The 25,885-nt window shown below is 49.6% G+C and overlaps 1 protein-coding gene, 1 non-coding gene and 1 pseudogene across 2 annotated transcripts; 2 read left to right on the forward strand and 1 right to left on the reverse strand.

Annotated features, from left to right (window-relative positions):
• Positions 1 to 22,921, forward strand: LOC135817848 (dynein intermediate chain 2, ciliary-like). Its single transcript, XM_065331124.1, has 2 exons — positions 1 to 2,412; positions 22,517 to 22,921. Exons 1-2 carry the CDS (start codon positions 412 to 414, stop codon positions 22,850 to 22,852), a joined length of 2,337 nt encoding a protein of 778 aa, XP_065187196.1. The 5' UTR covers positions 1 to 411; the 3' UTR covers positions 22,853 to 22,921.
• Positions 21,189 to 21,270, reverse strand: Trnal-aag (transfer RNA leucine (anticodon AAG)). Its single transcript has one exon. It is a non-coding gene; the product is annotated as a tRNA-Leu (tRNA).
• LOC135817850 (dynein intermediate chain 2, ciliary-like) overlaps positions 22,854 to 25,885 on the forward strand; it is a 5,774-nt pseudogene continuing 2,742 nt past the window's right edge.

Genomic DNA, 25,885 nt, shown 5'->3' on the forward strand with positions numbered 1-25,885 from the left:
AGGTAGATCTACATGACTATACAACTACAACTAATTACTTACTTACAAGTAGCGTCCGTCTACTGGCTGCGCCGTTCCAAAACTCCAATGATGATCATGTAGATCCGTTCCTCCAGTCTAGTCCTGTCTCCACTCTCCACTCCAGTTTACGTATCTCGCATTGCGAGCAAGCAGCACACATAGATCTACTTCTCTGTACTTTTTTTTGTAGACCCGCACGCAGCGCAGCTGCGTAGACACTCTGACAGTTTGGTGCTGGCTATAGCCAGTGTAGGCCAGGTAAAGGGACTATTGCGAGCCAACCGCTGCGTCGGCTCTACCGTCCTGCAGAACTCCATTTCCTCTCCTTTCTCTCATAACAAGTAGTTTCTGTCTGGGTTGGTCGACGGGAAACGTTCCTGGCCCTCAACCATGAGTATCGAAAAAGATAACCTGCAGTTGATACGTGAGGCCGTTGCTTCACTTGCAGCCAAGGATCGAGAGAAGGAGAACGCCAAGCTGAAAGAAGCCGAGCGCCGGGCCAAAGAAGAAGAAGAGGCAGCGGCCAGACGGGAGGCGCAGCTAAACGAAGTCATAACCCGAGTGCTGAAGGCCACAAACCCTCGATTACCGTCCAACGTAACACGGTACAACTACAAGGAGGGCGCTTACAAGTCTATCGGTATTACGGAGCACATGGTCGTCCACTGGGAGATGCCCAGCTATCTCATTCGGGCGGATTCAGAAGAGGCTGAAAGACAACGCTCGCGCGCTCTAGATTACGAGAGAAGCGGCTCGCTCACCACCACCACATCCCGACGTTTCTCGCATTCGCTAGACCCGGACGAGCAGAGTGACGGGGAAGAGGACGACGACAACGACGATGAGGATGATGACGGGGAGGAATCGTCGACCAGGAGAGCAAAGGAGAAGAATGCGGACGCATCCAGAGAGGGCGGCGGTGCTGCCGCAACTGCCGATACTGGCGGAGACTCGAAGCTATTGATCCAGTTCAACTACATCGATCGTGAAACTCAAACCTTGGATACATCGTTTACATCGACACGCGAGACGATGACCGTTCCGCCAAAGCGCGCCGGCTATTCAGACAGTGTCACTCAGGGGAAGATCTACGACAGGTGCATCGAGGAACAAGCGCGCTTGGAAGCGGAGAAGAAGCGGAAAGCGGCTGCCAGTGCGCGCCAGCCGGCAGGCGGAGCGCAGGCGCAGGCAGCGGCGGAACCTGAGCCACTACCGGAAGAGCCAGACGAGCTTGAGATCACGATCAAGCTGGAGAACCTGGAGCCCAGCGGTGGTTCAGGAGGCAAGAAGAAGAAGACAGGTGGCATAGGGGGCAAGGGTGGTGATGATGATGGTGACGCCGAGGAGCCGGTGAAGGAGCACGATTGCTCGGCCATCAGCAAGGTGGCCAAGGTCATGGAGCGCATGGTCACGCAGAACGGCGTGCGCGATCGCATTCACGACATGGTGTACTTTGACGATCCGCGCGACGGCACGGCAGGCTACAAGAAGGCCGGCACGCTGCTACACCTGTGGAGCGTGAAGGGTAACTACGGGTTCGGTATAGCGGTAAAGTCGTTCTGCCTGTGCCCACGCTACTCGGACATGTTCGTCGCCACCTACTGCAGCGTGGACCTGATTGACAAGGTGGGCGAGGGGTCGGTGTGCCTGCACACGCTGAAGAACCCGGCGTTCCCCGACCACGTGATGGACATGGCGAGCGGCGTGATGAGCGTGGACGTGCACCCCAAGCAGTGCCACATGCTGTGCATCGGAATGCTGGACGGACGCGTGGCCGTCCTGGACGCCCGTCGGCCCAGCGCCAACGCCATACTGTGCGAGAGCCCTGTGCTAGAGCGGCACACGGACATGGTGTGGCAGGTGCGATGGCAGAAAGACGACCCGCAGCGCCGTCTCAACTTCTTCAGCGTGTCGTCCGACGGCTTCATCGCTCAGTGGACGGTGACGAAGGACGCGCTCGCACGGCGCAACATCACCCCCATCATGCAGCTGAAGGACAAGGCGAAAATCCCCATCATCCCCGAGCCGTGGATGGAGCCGGAGAAACAGCTGAACTTGGCGCGTGGAAGCTGCTTTGATTTCATCCCCACCCTGGACAACGTGTACCTGATAGGAACCGAGGAGGGAATCATACACAAGTGGTCCACGCTTTACCAGCAGAACTACATCCGCTCATTCCAAGCGCACAACTTCACCATCTACGCTGTGCGTTGGAACCCATTCCAGCCGCGTGTGTTTGCGACGTGCGGAGTGGACTGTTGCGTGAAGATCTGGGATGATGAGCGGCCAGAGACGCCGCTGTTTGTATTCGACCTGGACGACCCCGTGATTGACTTCTGCTGGGCATCGTACTCGTCAACCGTGTTTGTTGCCGGCACAATGAACGGATATGTAAGCGAATTCCATGTGTTTGTATGTATATGGTGTGTTTGTGTGTGTGTGTTTGTGAGTGTTTGTGTGTGTGTGTATGTGTGTGCGTGTGTGTGTGTGTGTGTGTGTGTGTGTGTGTGTGTGTGTGTGAGAGCGTGTGAGCGTGTGTTGGCGTGCTCACTCGTGCACGTGTGTGCTCATATGTTTGTCTGTATGCTGCGAGGTGTTTCAATGTGGGTACCAGTATCTGCTCCAGAGCCGGGTGAGCCGGGTCAGCGGCCCGGTTGGGGTGTACTTGGATCCGTTGGAAAAAGAACACTGGGTCACTTGTGACCCGGTTGGGAATACATATACATCACGGATTACTGTAAAAACCATTATTCTAACGAGGCGCATATACAACGAATACCTAAAATTGACTGGTTTACGTGAACAAAAGGTAACAATTCTGACTCGTTCTCAACGCTCAATAGGAACAGTACTGTATCGGTTTTTGTATAAGGATTTCTATTTTAACAACAGATTTCTCATCGTTAACTCGTTAAAATTAGCACTTCGTTGTATAAAAAGTAAAAATGCCCAAGGAACTACAAGTTAGGCTGTACTCACACTACTTGAAAAACCGCATACAAGTGACTTACGTGTGAATGTTGCCACGGTGACGGTTGCGAAAATGAAAAAAGCCCTTGAAAGCCGCTTGAAAGGTTTCAGCGGAAACGGAACCCTCTTCTACGAGGTTTTTTGCTTTCAAGCCGTTTGGAAAGCTGTGGTCAGGAGGCCGGAGTACCGGTACTATTGTACGTTGAAAGGCTCCAGAGTATTTTTCATGCTCTGTTTCCTCGTGGTCGTACTGCTCCTGTACATATACTTGTAGTTTCCTTTTTTTGCCTGTCATTTCTGAATTCTGTGGTGTTTTTTCCGAGTATTTTCCGTCCTCTTTCTTCCAGTAGCTTCCCGTTGTTTTGATTGCCGTTTCTGTCGCATTTCTTTTGTACCGACATCATGCCTCGCGTAGTGTTTTCTGACGACTTGGAGAAGAAGCTCATCGAGCTATGGAGAGAAACCTCTTCATCCGTCGACGTCCACGATGTGCTACTTCTTCGCGAGGCATGGCGAATGAACTCCACGATCCAAGCAAGATATGACTGTTTCTATTTTTCTCATGAACTGAAAATTTCAAATAAGTTGATCGAGCGCAAAAAAATTGAAGGAACGCAGCCTCGGGATTTGCAAAACTACCACATGACAATCATGTTTCTCCATGGTAATTTGCTGACAAAAATGTTTCAAGTCGTCACTGGAGTGCAGTGTGCTTGGAAAGGCTTTTTCAAGTACTTTTGTCTAGTTTTGAACGCGACATTCGCGTCAAACATTCAAGTAGTGTGAGTACAGCCTTACACTATAATGTCCACTAACACCACCATTGATTGTTTAGTAACTGGTGGTGTTAGTGGACATTATAGTGTAACTTGTAGTTCCTTGGTCCTTTTTACTTTTTATAAATAATCCTTGGCTCTCCATCCTACTTCGTTATATACATCCGGGCTTTTACACTAGTCGCCTTGACAGGTTCAAGTTACTGCACAGTAGTGACAACGGTGAGATGCTACTATGCAACTTAACTACACGCGTGGCAAAAGAAATCCGACCCAGGAGCTGAAAGCAGCACCACGGCTCATGCAGCCCTCGGCTCGGATGGGTTTTTGGACCATGCATGATGTAACGGGAATGGAAAAGCACTGCTACTTAAAGTCTTTTGACTCGTGGGTCACGACAGTACTTTGCGTCATCCCAAGAAATTTGTTTTCACGGGGAAAAAACTAATGATGAACATGCCACGATTTATCGTGATATACATGTAATCAAGAGTACCTAAACCAGAGTGTGCAACTGTGCATATCAGATCTGAAACAGCGCAGTTCGTGCACTACGTCACCCTGATGAGGTCAGCCAAGCCGCGACTTGCGTACAGCTCAAATTTTCATGTTTCATAGCCCGGAAATCAGCCAAGTTTGCTTGATTTTAGACGTCCTGTTTCAGGATTTCGGTGTTTTGTGTGACTCTGTACGCTGCCACATCCACCGACAAGTAAAGTCACCAGGCTATCCGTATCAAAAAAACGAAATCAGGACAAACTCAGTGACCTGCACCACCGCGACTGGTTACGCAACTTTTCACCGTACCTGTGGCCTACGATGCCGTCAGAAATGACGTAGTGCACGAATTACGCTCCCACAGGAACCATCCCAAGTTGCACACTCTGGTTTATGTACTCTTGATGTACAGTCCATTCACAAAAGATGGGCCCTGGCTCTGGTGAGCTCCCGTATTTGGCGATTTTTCAAGATTTTATCGTACAGGACAGTGATGCGAAGTTTGAAATTTGAAAAAGGGTCCAAAAAGGGTACCTGAACTGGGGTCCGAACCGTACAATGCACTGTTGCAGGCAGGATCAAACGGTCTGGATTTTGATGGTCTTTCCCAATTCAGTGCTCTTGGGGCAAAACCTGGCCGAAATACTATTCTTGTTACGGCTTGCTTTTTGGAGAAATAGACTTTAGAAACATAATTGGAAGAGGATTCCATAGGGGATTGCAGAAAAAAATTCTAAAAAAACTCAACGTTTGACCCATTTATGGCCAAAAGCTAGAAGTCCATCTTTTTCTGAATGGACTGTAATGTACACGATAAATCCATCCATTTACAGAGTGCCAGAAGACAAAAAAAAGTTCATTGTTTCCACCCGGGATCGAACCGGGGACCTTTCGCGTGTTAGGCCACGGTCACACATGAAAAGCTTGCACCGCTTTTGCGGAGGCGGAAAGCGGAACTACCGCAGCCGCTTTGGCGGACCGTACCACACGATGCAGCGGTCACACATACATGTAGACTACTCTGCTCCTCAATGCTCCGCTTTGGCGGAGAGAATGCAAATGCAGCACGTCCTATGAAATTTTAGATGTTCTTGTCCGAGTTGGAGCGGCCTTCGCTTGTACAAGTAGAGCTATCGTGGATCGTTGACAGGCTGCTGAATGTCTCCTGTCAAGTACACTCGTGGATTTGGGGCGCATTCACTGCGGCCCAGTACAGGTGTATTAGAATATTACTAGTTTGGTTTACATCAATATCAAATTCAAATAGTTGTATAGCAGGGTGTCGTTGCCTCCTTCTTGTCCGAGTTGAAGCGACCTTCGCTTGTACAAGTAGAGCTATCGTGATCGCTGACAGGCTGCTGAATGTCTCCTGTCAAGTACACTCGTGGATTTGGGGCACATTCACTGCGGCCCAGCACGGGTGTATTTGAATATTAGTTTAGTTTACATCAATATCAAATTCGAATAGTTTTATAGCAGGGTGTCGTTGCCTCCTCCATGATCCATCATCGACCCAGCAACTGCGTGGATGCCTGCAGTTGCAGTGAGGGTGTGGCAGAGTACTCTACTACTCCCTGGTTGCAGTCCTAGTGTTGCATACTCTGGTGGACGCTTGGAGAGAGAAGGAGAGAGTTGGAGATCGTCCGCGATCGGGGCCAATGAGTTGGGAGACGGATTCCCTCACCAATTATCCACTCATAACGATGCAGTATTGTTTGCGAGATCTCCAGAACGTACAGTTCATTGGCAAAGAAGAACAATATGAAAACTGAATACCAAACGGCAACCAAACAACACCAGAACTCAGTGCAGAAGTAGCACACCAAACTCCAAAGCTGATCACCATGCAGGTTCCGCCAAAGCGGATCCGCGAAAGCGGAGGCTCCGCTCGCATTTTTTTGGCGTAGCGAAATCCAAACTTTCCGCCAAAGCGTTACTTACGCCTCCGCCGTTGCCGAGGCAACGGCGGAAGCGTAAGTTACGCTTTGGCGGAACCGCCAAAAAAAGTGCATGTGTGACCGGGGCCTTAGGCGAACGTGATAACCGCTACACTATGGAAACTTAGACGTACAATGGGAGTTTAGCACATTCTATTGAATGGAATAATGTAGTTCACCAAACAGGACAAAGTCAGCATTGCTGGGATTCGAACTTATGCTCTGGAGTGACTGGAGCCTAAGGGCCGGGTTCCACTATGGCTCCGCTGCACGTCATCCCCGACATGAAACGTCATCATTACCATAGTGACCGCGGCGCGAGCTGGTGCAGCGAGGTCGCAGCTCACCGCGAGGTTTCGCTACGATTCTTGATCAAAAACTGTGAGCCGCGGTCGCGGCCCGACCTGTTTCCGTACTTGCATTGTTGCGAGAATTTTCAAATTCAAATTTTAATTCGTTGCGCAGGCCAGAACACACGTAAGTTTTTTTTTTTTTTTTTTTTTTTTAGTGAGGAAAATGTTATCAACTCCAAAGCACGAAAAAGGCCAAAAACTAAACCAAGACCATATGCAATAACATGTTATTTATAAAGACAGGACAAGTGAATAATTAGTCAGTCCATTGTTCATGATGATCTCCGCCGGTTACGTCGGCAAGCGAGCCTCCGCCACTGCCAAAGCAGCGTGGGCTCCGCAGGAGGGTGCAAATTTCAAACCAAAATTTAAACGCCTACAACCGCGAATGCACATGATACAGGATTTCAGAAGGCTGAAGGAAATCCTGCATCTAACAAATGCCATAACATGAGAGTAATGCTCACCCCTCTTCTCCGCCAACAGATGAGCAATTCGTTTGTACAGTGCTGTTGATGCTGGACCCATTCCGCCACTGGCTGACATGACCGCCGGAACAAAGGAGGCTTGCTCAACCTGCCTCACCCGCTCCTCATAGTGCCTTCTCTTTTCTTTTTCATGTCGCTGATACACAATAGTATGTGGTGCAGATCGATTTGAGCGTGAGTGAGGATTAAAAACCCGTATATCAATAAGTGTACGCTCAAAACGACTGCCCCACAAACCATTGGCAGCGACATCCAACCGGGCACGGTCTTCCACATTTGCGGTCCGGTAGCGAAGACGCTCCCCCGTCAGCGGTTGCAGCAAGGGCTCGATGGACACACTGGTGCACACCTCGTCCAGCAGCCGGGCCGTGACGTCCCGAATACCATTGTGTCTAATGGAGGGAAACCCTCCATAGGGGCACGACAGGGAATGCGCGACAGTTGCCTCTTGGCCGCAAGAGCAGTGTGACGGTACCCTGGCCGGTGTCCATCCGTAACGGAGGCAGAGTCCGTCCCAAAACTCTCCCTTTGTTAAATTAAAATGATATTTCTTAAGTGGACGGCACGTCAGCCAGCTCGACAACCCTTTCTCCTTCGCGACGTCTATGACATGTCGTAGCGACTCCGACGCACTGCCCGATATCGCGTCGAATTCCAGTTTCTGATGACGTCGAGAAGATGCCTTGGCGTCTCTCTTGGCCGATCTGATTAACACTACCGAGTCACCGATGGAGCCATCCCCTGACAAAATTCTCCGAGACAAAGGGTTGGTCATCCGAACCGACGAGTCGTATTGTTGGCATAGGGACACAGGGTTAATCAAACCGAGCCCACCCAGACGACACGGCAAAGCCATAAGCCGTCGGAGAGTGTCGCCTGGGGGTGCACGGCAAGTTAAGGCGGGAATCAGTTCAGACTTCACAATGTCCTCCAGCGGTTGGAACATGGGTTCGGGTACCTTCATGGTACGGCAGAGGAACGCCCATCTACCCCTGAGGCCCGTCACATACGCAGAATACGCAGCCTGCGGCTGGGTTTGTGCAAATACTGCTAGCTTCTTCAGTTCCCCCATCCATTCGTCCACCTTTGTTTTGATATAGCTTTGAAGAAAGCTGTCCCTTCCGATTGCTGCGCCAAGATATCGTGATCCCTCGTCCGTTATCATTACACCAGTGTCTCGAAACAATTCAGTCGCCTCCTGGTAACACCTTTCCTTGACGACAAGGACCGATTTCTTTGGGTTTACGTAATATCCATATGCCGGTCCTCTCTTGTCCATTATGTCCCACCATAGACGGAGTCTGCGAAGACGAGCAGCAGCGGATGAATCGTCCGCGAACCATGACTGCACCGCACCCGCCTCATCCGCCAAACGTATCAAGGGCATTATTCCCAACGCGTACATGTACATTGCAAGGGGATCACCCTGTGTTGTCCCTTCTTGCGACAGGATACTTTCACCGTCCACGTAGAGATGAGCTGGATCACGGTAGGTATTAATAAGAACGGTAGCAAGTGATGGACACAAGTGCCGAACATTTCTTAAGCAAGTCTGTCGATTTAGTCTGTTGAACGCATTACTTGCATCCGCCATCAGAATTCCTTCGGTGTCATCCAGCTCAAAGGCCTGCTGCATCGCATGTATTCCCGCCTCTATACCGCAATCCTGGCCAGCGCATAGCTGTATACACCCAACCGCCTCCTGAACGGCTTGGCCTACGACGGAGAGGATGGCCTTGCTTATAATGCGTCGAGCGACCTCACCTATTCCAATCGGCCGGACACCGGGTTGCTTGTCCAACGCTATCAATCTGCACGCAGTGAAAGCCGACAAAGATGCTGGGTGCACGTACGTGGAGGCTAAACGCCTTGCACACGATGCTAGTGCATCGCAAAGGCCCTGGGAGGCGTCAGAGAAACTAGCGCAAAAATGCCTCCAGTTCTCGGCGTCAACACCACTCGGCCCCGCAGCACCCTGCGTACCGAGCGCTGCACTCTTAATCGACTGACGTCCAAGGCTGCTGAAATAGATCGGATGAGGTGGAGCAGGTGGATCACCACCAATAACGGCGTCCTCGCTCATCGGCTCTGCGGGTGGATGTTTGTCTTTCAGGATATCCCGGACAGTGCGTCCGTCAATCTCGTCGTCCAACTGATGCACGCCTCCATCATCACCGCTTGTCAAGCCACGGAGCGCCTTGCCCACTTTGCCCGCGGTGACATAATCTGCAAAACGCCTAGCAGGGTCAACCGACGGACCCACTGAATCACGTTTATGTTTGTTCTTGGACGATAGAAGAGAGGTCTGTATGGTGTCCGCTTCCCGTTGCAGCTCTGCAAAATCTCCCTTCGACCACTGGTCCATGCGGCGCTCAAGTATTTTACCATATTTATTATTGTCACAGTCCGGCTTCTGCAGCATTAGCATCTGGTAGACGGCTGCAATCTTGAGTGCGATCATTTCATACGATTCCCCATCTCTGAAGCAGGAATAGAACGATGTCAAGGTTGTGATAAATCGTCTTCCAATATTTCCAGACGGCACAGAGAAAGCATTCGGGCGAAAGTGAACACATTTGTTATATGCAGCCTCTATGGCTCCAGCTGTCTCCGCTGCAGACAAATCACCAAGCCTGAACGACGGGTCGGAGCTAGCTATGGGTTCCGGCTGGGGCAGATCCAAGCCAGTCCGGACATCAGCTGAGCCCTGCACACGCAAGGTCGACATAGCGGTATTTACTTCAACAGCATCCCCGGACGTGTGCCCCCTGGTCTCCCGGGAAGCAGAGTGTAAGTCACTTGTGGCTGGTACCGAATTACCACGCACAGGTCCCCCAGGCAAGGAACCGGTGTCATACACGCCCGGCGAGCATACCGGAGCAAAAGTGTCGACAGCGGAATGCGGATCAACCGCTTCCTGTCCATCAGGTAAGTTGGTATCAGCTCCGGTTTTAAAGGGTTCAATTTGTTTGTCATTTCTAGTATTGTCCATTTCATCATTGTCAGCTACCGGTAAAGACCGTGCATCGAGGCTCCTATCCAGCCGGCCAGCAGAAGAGAGAATGAGATCGCCCGACACTGGTTCATGTCCAGGTAGAACCGGCACTGGGCAAGCAGGAATACCCCGCCGCTGTGCCAAGCTGGAGTCAGCACCTCCCAAGGAACCATGAACCACTGTGGTACAGTCGCTTGGTCCATTGGAGTGCGCCGCCATCGGCACAAGACCTCTATCATCAGCTCGAGGTGGATGCGGATTGCGACATTTCCCATCCATCATTGGCCTGCAGTTTGTACAGGGCTGCTTGAGGCCGCAGCATCTACAGTCTCTGCACAGGTCACCGTTTGCAGCGCAGCGACAGCACCCCACCTGTCCGCTGTGGCCCTTCGCTCGCTCCCGCTGGCGTACACGGCTGCGCAGCGCGTCTACTTCACGTCTTGACGCTTCCTGCGCCCATACAGATTGGATATCGACATCGTCTTCCATCACACGTAAGTCGTCTCCTTGCCTGGTGAGACGGCACCATTGCCTGTTTGGTTGAAAGACTATAAATAAAGGCACAACGAACAAACACGAGGATTTTTTGTAGTTGTGAAACGAATATCAAAACCCAGTAGCCGAATATTCTTTGGCTTAACGAACGAACGGACGAATATTCTTTCGTTAACACGGATGACATCACACGCCCTCCTCTCAGTCATTTTATTGGATATTGTCACAAAATCCCCAGCTGAAGAACCTTTTACACGCTCAAAAAACAGCTCAAGACGTGATCTTTCGTTCGACCGCCATAACTCCATTCCAGACCTTGGATCGCGTCTGGGTTGCTTCGAGACGACAGCTGAGAGTTTTCAAATGCAGATGGAAGTTTCGATGAAGCGGTTCGGTCAAGTATTCGCGAAGTTACGGAAGTTTGAAGTCGACCGGTAAACTCTGCATACCCGGTTAGCGAATATTCGCCGTGAGAAATATTCGTTCGAATGTGACAAACCAAACGAACATTCGAATATTCGGTATATTCGTTTCGACACTAATATTTTGATTTCGTGAGAGTGTGCGTGCAGGCAGATGAAACATGGACGTGGAGCACGATCCTGTCCCTCCAGGAAATCGCGATTCCACGGACGCAACAAATTTCGCGATTTTGGCCCAGACCCGCGATTTTCTGAAAAATCCGCGATTTTCCGCGTTTTTTGTTGTTTTCTGCACTTCTTTTGACATTTCTCTGCACTTTTCACGCAGTATACAGTGCTTTCCATGATCCTGCTCGTAGGTTATTTCCACAGTACGCAAATAGCGATTCTAAGGATACAACAAATTTCGTGATTTGGCCCAAATCCGCAATTTTCTGCCAATAATTCCGCGCGTTCCTGGCATGTTCCGCACTTTTCGCCGCATTTTTTGTTGTTTTCTGCCGCAATTTCTTGCGCAAGTTTTCGAGGATTTTTTCCGCAAATTCCCGCAGGGACAGACGATCGTGGTACTCGTACCGCGAATGGCGAGTGTCAGTGGAACTGCGCTGCTCCGCTGTATGCAGCCAAGTGCCGCAGATCAGCGTAGGCGTAGTAGTACCCGGCCCTAAATCCAGCAGTGCTTTAGACCGCTGGGGCATGCTACCCCCGGTATGCAGGTGCACGAACCAGAGTGTGCAGCTCCCGGAGAATCATCCTACTGGGAAGTTTTGTTTTGTTTAGGTCATAGTTTGCATCATACTGGCAACTCACACCAATAAAGAGGCTCTTGATTGGTGTGAGTTGCCAGCATGATGCAAGCCAGATGTGGATTGATCGAAGAAGGATAGATTGACCATCACTGTGGATAAGAATCATACTGTAGCTCAGTTGGTTAGAGCATTGCTCGCGAATAGCAAGTTCCCTGGTTCGAGTCCCAGTGGTGTGACTGATGATATTTTCTTTCTTCCATATCTGGCTTGCAAGTGTTGTGTTTCGGAGAGAAAAGAGCAGTACGTGACACGTGGCCTCTAATTTCCTAATGCTTTGAAATTCTCCGTGAAGTCCAAATTTGAAATAGGTCATAGTTTATCATTATATTTGAGGATTTCCCGAAGACAAAGTTTAACCCCTTGAGCGCGGGGCTGTTTGTCAGTGCACCACGTAAGGAAATGGTCTTTTTTGAAAATTTTCAAATCTTGGCTATGTCAAGTCATGAAATCTTTGGGAGCCACAACCACAGGCAGTGGTAGATAGGACCCAGACCAGTACTCGACAACAAGAACAAAAGCGAAAATCGGCCAAGGCACGCCAGGCCGAGCGGCATACTCAGGTCAATTTTTGAGAAATTGCACCAATTGTGTGGTATGTGCGCGTAAAATAGAGAAAAAAGAGCTGTGCTGATCGCCGCGTGTAGAAGGGACGGTTTCAAATAGGACATAGGTTGCAAACCGGAACGGACTCAATATTCACTTTCTCTCTTGGTATTTTGATTAGGCCTCGGTCACACTACGGCAGTTTGAAGCTGGACGCAGCGTCAAGCCGCAGCACTTGACGGAGACGTGGGGTCACACAGTGTTTTGTTTTTTTTTGCAGCTCATGACTGCCGCGGCTTGACGCATTTGTCTACGTCACAAAACCACCAGGAAAACTCAATGACGACACGGATTCCCACGGAAACCGGCCTTTTGCTTATTATACAAAAAAATTGTCGGACAAAGTTTTCGAATTTTTCATTGATTTTTGATTACAAGAAGACGAAAGGTACATGTACTAGGTCCACGCGTGCACGATCGTTGTTGTTTCTTTCCGAATTTGAAGCCATTTTCAGTTGTAGTGTCATTGATCAGGCAAGAAAAGTCCGCATCGCAGCTGTGTTTCTCCTGACTTCGTCATACTGGTTGTCCTTTTTGGGGCTCTTGACGACAACACAACACTCACAAGTCAACAGGCTCCAGTTGGCCGATGACCCACTCAAACAACTGGTCCTTTCTCGACATCATTTTCTTCTCAGAAAACGCCTCGCTCTTCCGCCAGGTTCGGAGCAGAGCAGCCTCGGCCTCGTAGGTCCACGGACTCATCTCGAACAAAAAAAACCGTGAACAGACGAATGTCGAATAACTGCTCAACTCAAGCAAAGTGTCTTGAAACTAATTTTACTTGAAAGACACTGTTTTTCCGCCAAGCGTCACTCCCATCAGCGGCAACGCAGCCGATTTCCCCACGTCAGACGCAGCAGCGTCTTAAGCTGTGTTCACAACTGGCGCGTGGACGCGGTACGCTTGCGGTTCATGCGCCCCCAAACGCGCGCTCAGCCTTTCACAAAAAACAGCAATCCGAGTCGTATTTAGCTCGTGCGACACCTTCGAGTACTAATTTTTTGACCCCGCCAGTCAAAGTGACTGGCATGTACGCTGATACGCGCCTGATACGCGCTGAAAATTCCAACATGTTGGAAGTTCCATTTCGGCGCGTTTCCGTACGCATGGCGCCCCAAAAGCCAGCAAAAATACGCACAAACGCGTGGTTTCACGCGTACACGCGCCAGTTGTGAACACAGCTTGACGCTCAAACTTGCCGCGTTGCGTCAGTTGCCATGGAAAAGCTCATGATTCTGACGCTGACGCAGCATTTTTGCCGTAGTGTGACCGAGGCCTAAGAAAACATATGTCACAGTGAGACTACAATGTGTTATACTCCGAGCCAAAAGAGTTTTTGACGTGTTGCTTCGCACTGCGACTTGAGTTTTACGACTTTCGAAAAATCAACTTCTTGTCGCAGGTAAACAGCGGCTCGCCCCTCGCCAATAAAGCACCGCATACCAATGAAAACTAATGGAAGCACACACAAGGCTTATTGTTACTCTGTACTGGCCGTCGTGGAGCGATAGCAATTACCTAATTTCAGACGCAGAGTGAATTTGACGTGCACTCTAAAACGTGTCCGGTTTGGAGCCACCTCTGATTTGAACTTTTTTGAAGCGAAAAATTGGGCAACTTGGAGGCAATGGGTCAACACAAAGTAGTGGCTCAGTTCGATTGACTCTGGCCCCAGAGCAAACTTCAACATGCCAGTTTCCTTCCACAAACATATTTCGAGTGAAAAATCAACGCTGATGATCGGTTTGGGTCTATACAAATTTGGCTGTCAAAGCGTCCCGGTATCGAGCCGTCCCCTCTACATCGACAGCTGGGAACTGAACCCTGGACCGGCTGGCTAACAGACCTGAAGACTAAAGATACGGGCCATTAGTTTGTATATAAGCGCCTGACGTACTACTAGTACGTCCGATCTGTGGGGCACTGTGTGTGTGTTATGACGCCGGTACTAGTACGTCATCCGCGCTCAAGGGGTTAAGTTGAGTTCCAGTATGATGGGAAGCTGCATGGTGGAAATAGCAAACAGTGGCTGTCTAATGAACAGCATAGTACAAAGTGAATCACTTTTGTTGCACATCGAGAGCTCGCACTGCTTCACATGGTCATTTTACCGTATCAAGAAGGTAGTCAGTTCTGTTGCACATTGCTGCTTGTCGTACAGGAGGGTTTCGCGACCTTTTTTCAGACTCAAACGAGCTTCATCGAGCCGAACTTCGGTACAAATCAATGGATTCACTTCAAATTTTCAACACTGAATCCTTATACGAACAGATTCCAGATAGGACACTACCCAATGAGCTGTGTTTGTCGATCATCATTTCACCGTCAACCAAATTTCCCAGATGACGGGCGAAAAATAGCCGAACTTCGGGACAAAAATACAACAACGTAAATGACAACAACCTGTCAAAAAAAGATCCAAGAGTAACCTACCGGCTATTGAAAGTATCATGGACCAAAACAACTTGGTCCAAAAGCTAAAACAATCAGCCTAGCCACCGATCAAGTCACAAATGTCCGATCGCGCATAGATAAGGTACATTTCAATGGAACAAAAATCCATTGCAGTAGGAACTTTCGGCGTAAACTGTGGTCCATGATGACACAAATGCACCACAGTTTCCAAAAATGTATAGTTTTCTACACCTAAAACTGAGTCTCAACAGTCAAAGAGTGTCCCAAAGTGCCGGAATAGGGCAAAAAACAGGAATATTCTGCTATCTAAACTAAGTGTTCTCAACTACATTTTCCACTCGAAAACTGCTCAAAAGCCACCAGAAGCATAGGTGACTCCCTCTTCCTCCATTGTATCCTCCTCCAGACCCTTCCTGACTCTTCTTCTTCTTTTCCTAGCCTCTTTCTCTTCTGTGGAGTGCTTTCTCTTGGAGAAATACAGGCGATCAGCATCCATGCATGATAGCCTAGTCGAGGTGCTGCTAGACGTGGCGCAGCCCATTTCTTCAAGAACACGCTCAAACATCTTGGAGCCGTGGTTGAACTTGATGACAGCAAGTCCAGCAGATGCCTTGACAGTTTCAACACCACAGAAACCAGTCTTTGGGCAATACTGCCACACTAAACCATTCAGAGCTTCGTTTTGGTTTTGCGTGGCTCCACGTCGGCAGCGCTCCAAGAGTGGCTTGTCCGCTAGCCGTTGATATATCGGCTTGACGGCTTCAAACACTGCAGATGGTAAGGGATTTCGATGAACATATGGTGGTGCTTTCCCAGCCTTCCACTGCTGCCACTTGCAAAAGCTATCGTCATCTGTTGGGCAGAACTGGTGCATTGGCTTTGCATCCGTAGAAGCCCGGTGGCAAATTGACGCCCAAACGAGTCGTGCCATGTTAGTGATTGGGTCGCCAGGTAGTTGAGCACCATTCCTGATGGCTAAGTTGTAATATGTTTGCAGTGAGTCGCATAGATCATCTGTCAGGCGCCCTCGACCACTAAGCGGCTTTCCATCACTCAGCGGTGTTTTCTTCTTCTTGAGTTCACGCAATGCCTTGCCCAGGCGCTTCGACACATGCCCGACACACTCCTCCTTCGTGATCTCTACGTCTCCGTATGGCTTGGCATTGACAACTGCCTGGAAGCCTTTACTGTCACCATCACCAATGTATGTGGTGTACATCAGTTTCCTGGTAGCGACTGAGCGATTGAACAGTGTCACTACACCTTCAGTTTCCATTGCCGGAGATGAAGCAGCAGTATTGACATCGCACACATGATCCGCACTCCACGCTTCAAATTCCGCCTGGGAGACTTTGCCAGAACGCCTGTCGGACCTCCAACGCTGGCAGCTACTGCAATGTTTGCTCAGAACACAGAAATCCAGAACTTGGCCCGTCTCCCACGAAATAACAAACACCATGCCGTACCGACTAGAAAACCCACGTTTCATCCAGGTGCCGTCAATCGTCACAGCAACTTGGTCTGGATGATCTGTATCGGGATTACTAAGAGTAGCCTGCTCAGCTGCCTTCAACATGCTTTGCTGAACCACTGCTTCAATACTGGAGCACATAACACTGCTGTGCTCATAGTATGTGCTCTTGGACATGGGACGCGGCAATCCAAGAATGCCAAATAGCGTCGTCGTTGCGGAGTACCCTTTTCCGATGCATCTCATAGCCAGTGCAGCTCTCCTGTTAACGTCATAATGACGACCTTGTATTCCCTTTACACCCAGAGCCTGAGTTACGGTTTCACCACATGAGGCACACTGCAAACTGACATGCGGAACAAAACCTTTCAACTGGTCTTCAACAATACTCAGCGTGGGCTGCTGACAAGAGCTGCACAATGCCGACGAAATCAAGGTGTTCAGGCAAGAGATGTCAACTAGCCGCCGCTGTCCAGCCTCTTCGCCATCCTCTTGATCACTCCCGGAACTGCTATAGTCAGACGCACTGCTGTCACTTTCAAAACAAAATTCTACGAGCTTTCTGTGCGATGCATCTGCATCTAATTCCTCAAACACGTCGTCAGCTTCAGGTGGCGCTGCTCTGGTCTCTGCCGCTTTCTTTGTCCACTGATTTCCTCTAAATTTAGATGATACTTTCTTCCTTCCTTTACGATACTTGCGTGAGATGCTGAGGGACATCCGGAAAAACAGTCAGAGCGATCGTGACAATTTGGTCGCAACTGTTGAGTATTTTTGTAAGCACGCACGCACGCCCACGCCTACGCCTGAGCCAGCTACATTGTGCAGCTGAACTGATGTGGATCAGTTCATGACGCTCATCCGCGCGAGGAATGACCAGCATGGTTCCCCTGGCAGCGTAAAACCGCTGGAACTGCTATAAATCTATAGGTAGGGACTTCAGACCACTTTTTCAAATCGGTTTTCTGTGGCTTATGTTTTGCTTTTTGGATAGGTTAGAGCTTCCTGAGGAGTTTGGTCTTCAGTTTTTCTAAATCGGACAAAGGAAACTAAAGTTACAAGCAAAATAGTCATCGCCTATCACCGGATTTGTCCGACAAACGTCCCACACATTTGAGATCAGAGAGATATGTCAAACTGAGAGAACCCACTTTCCTTGGCAACGCATAGCAACCGCACACCAGATCCAAAACAATCTTGATTCTCCGCATGAAATAGCTGAATAGTATGGTTTACAACGTAGTGGGTAGTAACAGGAGACATTGATAATACAGTCCTGAGATAGCTTCGGACTGTTGGCGTGGTTGGTGTCAAGAAAAAGAATGATCACGGAAGAGGCACTAACTAAGCTCAACATGTACATGTACATATACAGGACATTGTATTGGCTGGGGTAATCGTAGCACGCACATCATCATCAGCAGAGATACAGCAAATAGCAACAATACAGCACATCTCCCAGTTCGGCACTCTTTCAGCTATTCTTGCGGAGCTCAACCGGATCGAGCATAACAGCATTGGAGACAAGAATCGAGGCAGGGACCGAAACAGCCAAGAGCAATTCAATTTGTACATCAGCATCAATTTTAGCGCAGGATACTTCTCGCTGCTTTCCATACTGTGACTATGGCGGCGCTGCACGGCAAAGTACAAAGAGGAATAATGCAAGAAATAGGTCTTCTGGAAGGTGAAAACAATAAAGATTACCTTCTATCTAGACTAATTCGAGGTCGTAGAATACGAATATCACATTTTCAAGAAGGGGACCCGGACGGATCATATGGTTTCTCACCTTTCCCTTCCATCCGCATACGTATCTCCGTCAAAAATGAACGTAACAGCTCCATTCTTGCTGGTCCCAAACGAAGGCAAGCTCCAACAAGACGAACCGAAACTTTCTCCAACTGTACAAGACTTCCTTCATTTCGAAAAACGGTTCCACATTTCTTTACACGACTTGACATATGACCATCACACGGTTTGTGCAGGCGTCGATTTGCACGCTTTTGGGCCAAGAAGTCACGTGGTCTGAAGTCCCTACTATAGGTTACGCCGGATGTATTTCCAATAAATTCTCAATTCAAATTTTGAATTTTTCAACGCAAAGGGCAAACTTTGACGGGCTGTAGTGCCACACAGAGAGGTCTGACGATGCTAAAACTTCAGTAACATACACTACAGAGCTATACCTTTCATTTGAGATATCAATGAACACATTCTGACAACTTTCGATTTTTTCGATTTTTGACCCGTCTGCCACCTTAAGTTGAGTTCCAGTATGATGGGAAGCTGCATGGTGGAAATAGCAAACAGTGGCTGTCTAATGAACAGCATAGTACAAAGTGAATCACTTTTGTTGCACATCGAGAGCTCGCACTGCTTCACATGGTCATTTTACCGTATCAAGAAGGTAGTCAGTTCTGTTGCACATTGCTGCTTGTCATACAGGAGGTGAAAACGAACGCGGACTTCCCGCTATCACCTTAGCGATTTAGCACTGAATCTATTGTATTGTATTATTTTACTTGGGCATTCCCAACAGACCCTAAGGTCTTCTTACAGGGTGCCCACGATGAATAAATGTGTTAAGTTTCTGGCAAAATGAATTGGGGATATAGTGCGAAGGAATTCGGGAGCGGTCAGCACCAAGGAATGATTAAATGGATTTGTGTCCAGCTTGAGTTTGCACAATGGGTAAAGACAGGGAATTTATTTTATTTATTTATTTATTTCTGCACCTCGTGGCATGTCAAGACAGCCAATTGAATTGAGGAGAGGGTGAGACCAACCACGGAAGAAGAGAAAAAAAGAAAATGAAGAGCACGTACACAAAGTGGGAAGGGATTAGCTACTTAAAAAGCAATGGGATGCTCAGCGAGCTATGCAGCGGAAGTGGTGGCTGTGACTTTGTTTACTGGGAGATACTGAAGTGCTGTCTGACGAGGGTACGGAATTTGGGCATATCTGGAGCTTGTCTAACACTGGGAGGCAGTTGGAGCCACGTGGAGTAGGAGGAAAAGAAAGGGGAATTTACGAATAGGGTAGACCTAGCTAGGGGGAGACGAACGCAGCTTCGGGTGGTGCCACCTGAATTGAACCAATTAAGGGACTGTAAATGAGCAGGGTGCTTGTCAAGAAAAATTGAATGTGCCAGGGTGCACTTGGAAGCATCAAGGTAATGTTTCAGAGTGGAAGTGGATGCAGCAGCATACAAGTCTAGATTTGTGATATAACGATCAGTACGAAATATGATGCGCAGTATACGGCGATGGAGAACTTCTAATTTACCTATGTGGGTTTTGTTAATGGTGGACCAGGCAGGGAAGCCGTACGTGAAGAGGGGAAGAATGTATGATTAATGAATCCGGCAATTTTGGGGCAAATGGGACAAGTGACTTGACATTATGCCGACAGATCGGCATACTTTGGACGACACATGATCAGCATGGTGAGACCAGGAGAGGGCGGAATCTGTGACAATGCCAAGGTGTTTATGGTGGGGCGCTACAGAGATAGGGTGACCGGGATCATCGGGAAAGTGGAAGATGGACACTGGATCTGTGGGAGGGGGAAAAAGGAGGAGCTCGGTTTTGGTCACATTTGGCTTAAGGTACCAAGTGCTCATCCAGTGAACAATGTCGTTGATACAGGTCTGAACTTTGGGGTACAGGGTGGCGTGAGATGGGGAGGAAGCAAGGACAGTGGTATCATCTGCAAACAAAGAAATATTGGGAATTGAATAGGGGAGGTCATTAACGTATGTGAGGAAGAGCAGGGGACCTAAAATGGAGCCCTGGGGCACTCCGGATGTCACAGACTCGGGATCAGATAAGGTTCCATTTACTGTGACGCACTGATTTCGGTCCAAGAGGTAGCTAGTTATCCAGGCGAGTAGGGAGCCGGAGACACCATGGGCACGAAGTTTGGCGATCAGGCCCTTGTGCCACACGGTGTCGAAGGCCTTGGAGAGGTCGAAGAAACAGATGCAGGAGACCTGCCGCTGGTCTTTTAGGGAGCAGAGGTCTTGGATTATGCGGGACAATTGCGGGGATGTGTTGTCCTTACGGCGGAAGCCAGATTGTGCGGGGTGAAGAAGAGGGGAGATATGGTCGTACAAGCGGTCGTACACTATTCTCTCGAGCAGTTTGGAGACGCAGGACAGGAGGGAGATTGGTCGGTAATTAGACGGGTTGTTCTTGTCGCCTTTATTTTCGTACACTGGAATGACAGTGGCTGACTTCTATCGTGACGGGAATGTGCCGGAGGAGAGGGAAAGGTTAAAAAGAATGGAGAGTGGGCGGGCAATTGAGTAGCTCAGTTTCCTGAGGATCTCATTGGTGATCCTATCAGCTCCGGGGGATTTGTTCAGAGGCAGTCTTGCAATATACTTGTGAACAGTCGATGAGGTGATGATCAGGGAGTGCAATGTAGTTGCTGGTGGAGGTAGGGAGGAAATAGTGGGAATAGGAGCATCGGGGTCAACCTGTAAGCCAGCACTGAATTATTGACTTGGTCGCGGGTGACTCTATCTGTGTGAGCGCAGTCACGGCGAAGGGATAATCTATGCCAATATGGCGAGTTTTCGAAGATCCTTGATGACTGAACAAAAAAACTCGGCGTGATCTAGTTTTATGGAGCCTGGATGCGGAACTGCGTACTCTGGTTATGTACTCTGGACCTGATTATGCATGACCAATAATACTGTAGCGGACATTGACATTCGTTGAGAAGTCAAGCGGCCACGGGGCGCTGGCCTTGCAGCCGCAAACACAGCGGGTCCATTTCTCCAGTGTTTACGTGAACTACAGGGCACGTACGCGCTAGAAGCAGTAACGTAGGTAAGGGCGCCGGCCCCGGTCATCCCATTGGATTTCAATGTCCACAACCTTTGAGATGATAGTAAAAAAATTAAAAAAGTATAAAAAGAAATCCTGGCAGCGGTGGGATTCGAACCCACGCCTCCGAAGAGACTGGAGCCTTAATCCAGCGCCTTAGACCACTCGGCCACGCTACCATGCACAAACTATCTGGCTAGTGCTTCGCTGAACAATATGGAGCGACAGGATTTGAAGTTGCACTGGTTGGGACACAGCAAGATTTGCCCAGATCCCCGGAAAATGCATTGCTGAGTTATTTTTTCATGAAGTATCACCAGTGATATGAGTCATGACTACTGTTAGAAAACTTATGTTTAGATTACTGTAAAGTGAGAAACTTTCGCTAGAGATTCATTTTCCCTATTTTCACCACCATCACACATTTGAGAAAATAAATCTCCGCACACTGCTCTGTACATTGATCGTAGACAGTAAGGTCCAACTGAAGAGATACGATCGCAAACGTTTCTCATCGTGAACCAGCCCAATTCATGAAAACGCGAAATGTGTGCGCCGCGGATTTGATCGCGTTTTAAGAAGGTGCAAATAGCAATGATCTGATAGACCTGTCCTCCCTGCATTTGACGATAGGGTGATTAGTGGTCCTCATGGGTAGCCGGGTACCCGTGAGGACCTCGGGTAGCAAGGGGAGAGAATAGTACCCGAAAACCCGAAGTCGCAGATGACATCATGTACAGTGCACGTGTACAAAATTATGTAATACTCCGCATGTCTACCCAGTGTGTAGCTGTAAGGGAAGGGGTGCATTGTGGTGTTACCATGGAAACACCACCCGATTGGGTACCCTTGCTACCCGTAGAAAACTAGCCAAACCCGATACCTGAAGAAAATGCTACCCGACTCAGCCTTAGTTGTGATGCTGATCACCGGGGGCCCTGTAAAGGGACGCTCCTGCAGTTATCTTTCCGTTTTGTACAGGTGGACATGGGAATCCAGTCGATTGACCAGGGCCTGCGCGCCTACAGAACAGTGCACAATCATGTTGATCCGATGCGACCAGTGTGCTGCAGCGCATAATAATTACATGTATGTCATCAGGTCATGCATGTACTGCTCACCCATGGCTGCATGGCCACTGTGGCGCCCTGAGGCCGCTAGATGTGCGACCGGATTTCCATGTCCACGACAGTACATGATGTATTGCGCTAGGATCAGATGTTTTCCTGGCTCGGAAGTATGCCACAACATTACAGCTGTTCGACATTGTATGTCTAAGAACAAGTCGCCACCAGCAAGAAACACAGCACACCCTATGTGTAACACATATCCCAGCAGATCACCCACTACACACTTGTACAACCATTGAAAAACAATCGCTGTTTCGTTTGCTTGCTTTTGTCCCATGCTGGTGTGCGCGTGCAGGCCCATGTGTACGACTTGGACATTGACAAGTACAACCCGCTGTGCAAGCAGGACGTCATACCGTACAGCAAGAATCGCCTGACCAAGGTGCACTTTGTCCCCTCGCAGATGCTTCTCATTGCCGGCGACGATCATGGCAACATACACACGTACAAACTCTCGCCCAACCTGCGCAGGGGCGTGCGCAAGACGTCACGCCAAAGCCAGTTGCGCAAGATGAACGAAGTCATCGCCTGGGTGTGGGAGCCAGCCGATATGGCCAGTGGTAACAAGAAGAAGAACAAGAAAGGTGGCAGAGGTGGCAAAGGTAAGGGTAAGAAGAAGGCGAAACACTAGGAGCAGCTGCTGAGCAGCCACACTTGCAAGTCGCATGTATTCGTCCTACTGCATAGTGCACACAAGGTGTTCAAGCAGCCACGCTTGCTAGTCGGATGCGTCGTCCTACAGGAAAGTGCAACTGTGAGAAAGGAGTTTTTGTATACGTGTAGTATTACCAGCTTTGCATGGCACTACACTCCGATTCCCATTAGACAGCATAACATTTGCCAAGGTCGGATCCACGTGACGGATTTAGTGAAACCTTGTCTCATGAATCGAAAGTTCAGTTGCATGGCTTTGTTGTGGAGCGTCACACATTGGGAGATTTACGACGCGTACACCGAGGAGCTGGAGCAGCAGAAGCGCGAGAAGGAGGCCAAGGAGAAGAAGGGCGGCCGCGACGAGACGGCAAAGCGTTGGGGAGACGATGAGCTGGGTATGACGTCATCGTCGATGGGACCGGAGGATTGCCGGCCGGTGGCCAGAGCGGTAAAGATCATCGAACGCATGATCAACCAGAACACGTATGATGGCATTGGGGAAGATTTCAAGTACTACAAGGACCCTCTGGACGATTCACGCAAACCCATCGGTACTCTGATGCCGCTGTGGAGATTCGCCTATGATGGCACCAAGAAGATGACCGTCACCACCATCGGCAACAACGAGCACTACCCAGACCTCTTTGCCGTCGGCTACGGCTCGTTCAGCTTCGAGCAGCCAGCCAAGTTCGGACGGCCACGTCCCCTGCTGGACCATAATCCGCATGCAGCTCGAGCGGCAGGAGATCGTCACTGTTCGCCTGCTCAACAAACCGCAGCCAACGCCCAAGAAGGGTGTTGAAGTCGAGGTGTTCAACGACCTGGCACGGGCGACTTGCTTCGACTTCAGCCCGGTCGTGGACAACATCTATCTGGTCGGCACTGAAGAAGGCATCGTCCACAAGTGCTCCAAGACCTACAGCACCACGTTCCTGGACTCGTTTCAAGCCCACAGCAACGCCATCTACTCGATTCGCTGGAGCCCGTTCCAGCCCCGCATGTTTGCCACATGCAGCGCCGACGGACCACTGAAGCTCTGGGACGGCGAGAAGCTCTCTTCGCCGCTGTTCAAATTCGACTTCACTGACGCTGTGACCGACTTTGACTGGTCTCCGTTCTCAGCTACAGTGTTTGCTGTGTCCACTGAAGATGGAACTGTGAGTTGTGTACTGTGCACTAGGCTGTTTAGTGTAGGCTTTACTGCACGTAACATCTAAATGATCACAGTCCACTGCACAACATTGCACGGATTCCCAGTTGAAGTACTTTGAAATTGCGTTCATGGTGTGACGGCGTGTGCGACTGCAAAGCAGAGTGCTGCTCATTGAAATCCAATCTTGTAGGCCAGCATGTAGCGGCGCACGCCAGTCATTACCAGACCTGGCTACCCCTGTGATTGGAGCAGTCAAATCTTTCGAATATTTAATTATGCGCACAATGATGTGGCCCAAAAGCAGTGTACATAACTGTGTATCATGGGCCGTGGAGAGGGGGGGGGGGGGGGGTGGCGATTATGCAATGATTGTGCAATGATTATGCAATGATTGTGCAATGATTGTGCAATGATTGTGCAATGATTGTGCAATGATTGTGCAATGATTGTGCACTATTATGCAATGATTGTGTACTAGTATACAGAAATACACTATACATAATTCTGTAGAATTCTGCAAGAAGTGCACCGATAGTGGCGCTGGTTAAGCACCCTGGTGAGGCATGCCAACTCTTTGGCCAGTTCTCTGTAGACCTATCAGCCGAAACTCAAAAGTTCGTCAGCATGCTTCGACTGGAAACACAGAGTGGCTGTGATTGCGCGGTATTTCTGGGCTTTGAAATCAAAACTTCAAGGATTACGCGAGGTCAACGCGGAACTTGCGCCAGAATAAGAATGAACGGCGATTATGCACAAAACTGCACGTTTGTGTAATAGCGTAATCTGCGGGACACAGGCCTGGGAAAACTGGGCTGTGCGCTGGTGCATGCCATTACCTTCTTCATCTGATCTGATTTCCGACTCTGCAGCATTCTACATGTACGTGCCCACGCACACACACACACACACACCTTGAACCTTGAACGCCCATTGCCGTAGCAATGATAGCGATGGCTTCCTCACGCTGAGGCTCTAAACCCGAAATCTGCAGTATGGCGCATGCCGCTTGAGGTCACCAGGACGACGGAACACTCTGTCACAGCGGTAGTTGGGGCACGGGATGTCTGGGGCTTCCTTCTCGACCCTCTGTCGACAACACTGAAACCAGGTGGATCTCTCCTGCGCTGTGTCATACCAGTCCGCCTCAGGTAAACCGATGACAGCAAAGTCCGAGGACACAACATCCCGCCAGCGCTTCTTGGGACCATGTTGCGGGCGTTTGCAGGGCAGCATCTGCTTGGGCAGCCGGGTCTCCTTCATCCGTGCAACATGACCAAGCCACCGCAAGCGGTGCTTCCTGATCACATCGGCCATGTCGACGTCCACCCCTGCCAGCTCACTCAGCGATGCTGACGACAATCTCTCCTCCCATTGCTCACGACGAGAGATACCGAGAATTGTGCGAATACACTGATGGTGAAAGGTGTTGAGTCGGCGAATATGACCCGCTTTGATGGGCCATGTCTCTGCACCGTAGAGAAGAGCAGGAAGGACGATAGCACGATACACCAGCCGCTTGGTGTGGACCGAGAGATGTACGCACTGAAATATCGGAGACCTGAGCACGCCGAACAGCCGGGACGCCTGCGCCGAACGAGCAGCGAGGTCCGCATCCACCGTTCCGTCAGCAGAGAGCACGCTGCCAAGGTACCGGAACCCGTCCACCATGTCAATCCTGCTATCACCACCGAGTTGAACGGGATCAACTGATGTTGGTTGACCCACCGCCATGCCCTTCGTCTTCCTAATGCTGACGGTCAGTCCCCATCGCTGTGCACACAAGATGAACTCGGACGTCATGCACTCAAATCTCTCTCTGGTGGTTGCATACAACGCTGCATCATCGGCGAACTGGGA

The sequence above is a fragment of the Sycon ciliatum genome, chromosome 5 (genome assembly GCF_964019385.1).
Source record: "Sycon ciliatum chromosome 5, ocSycCili1.1, whole genome shotgun sequence".
NCBI classification, from domain to species: domain Eukaryota; kingdom Metazoa; phylum Porifera; class Calcarea; order Leucosolenida; family Sycettidae; genus Sycon; species Sycon ciliatum.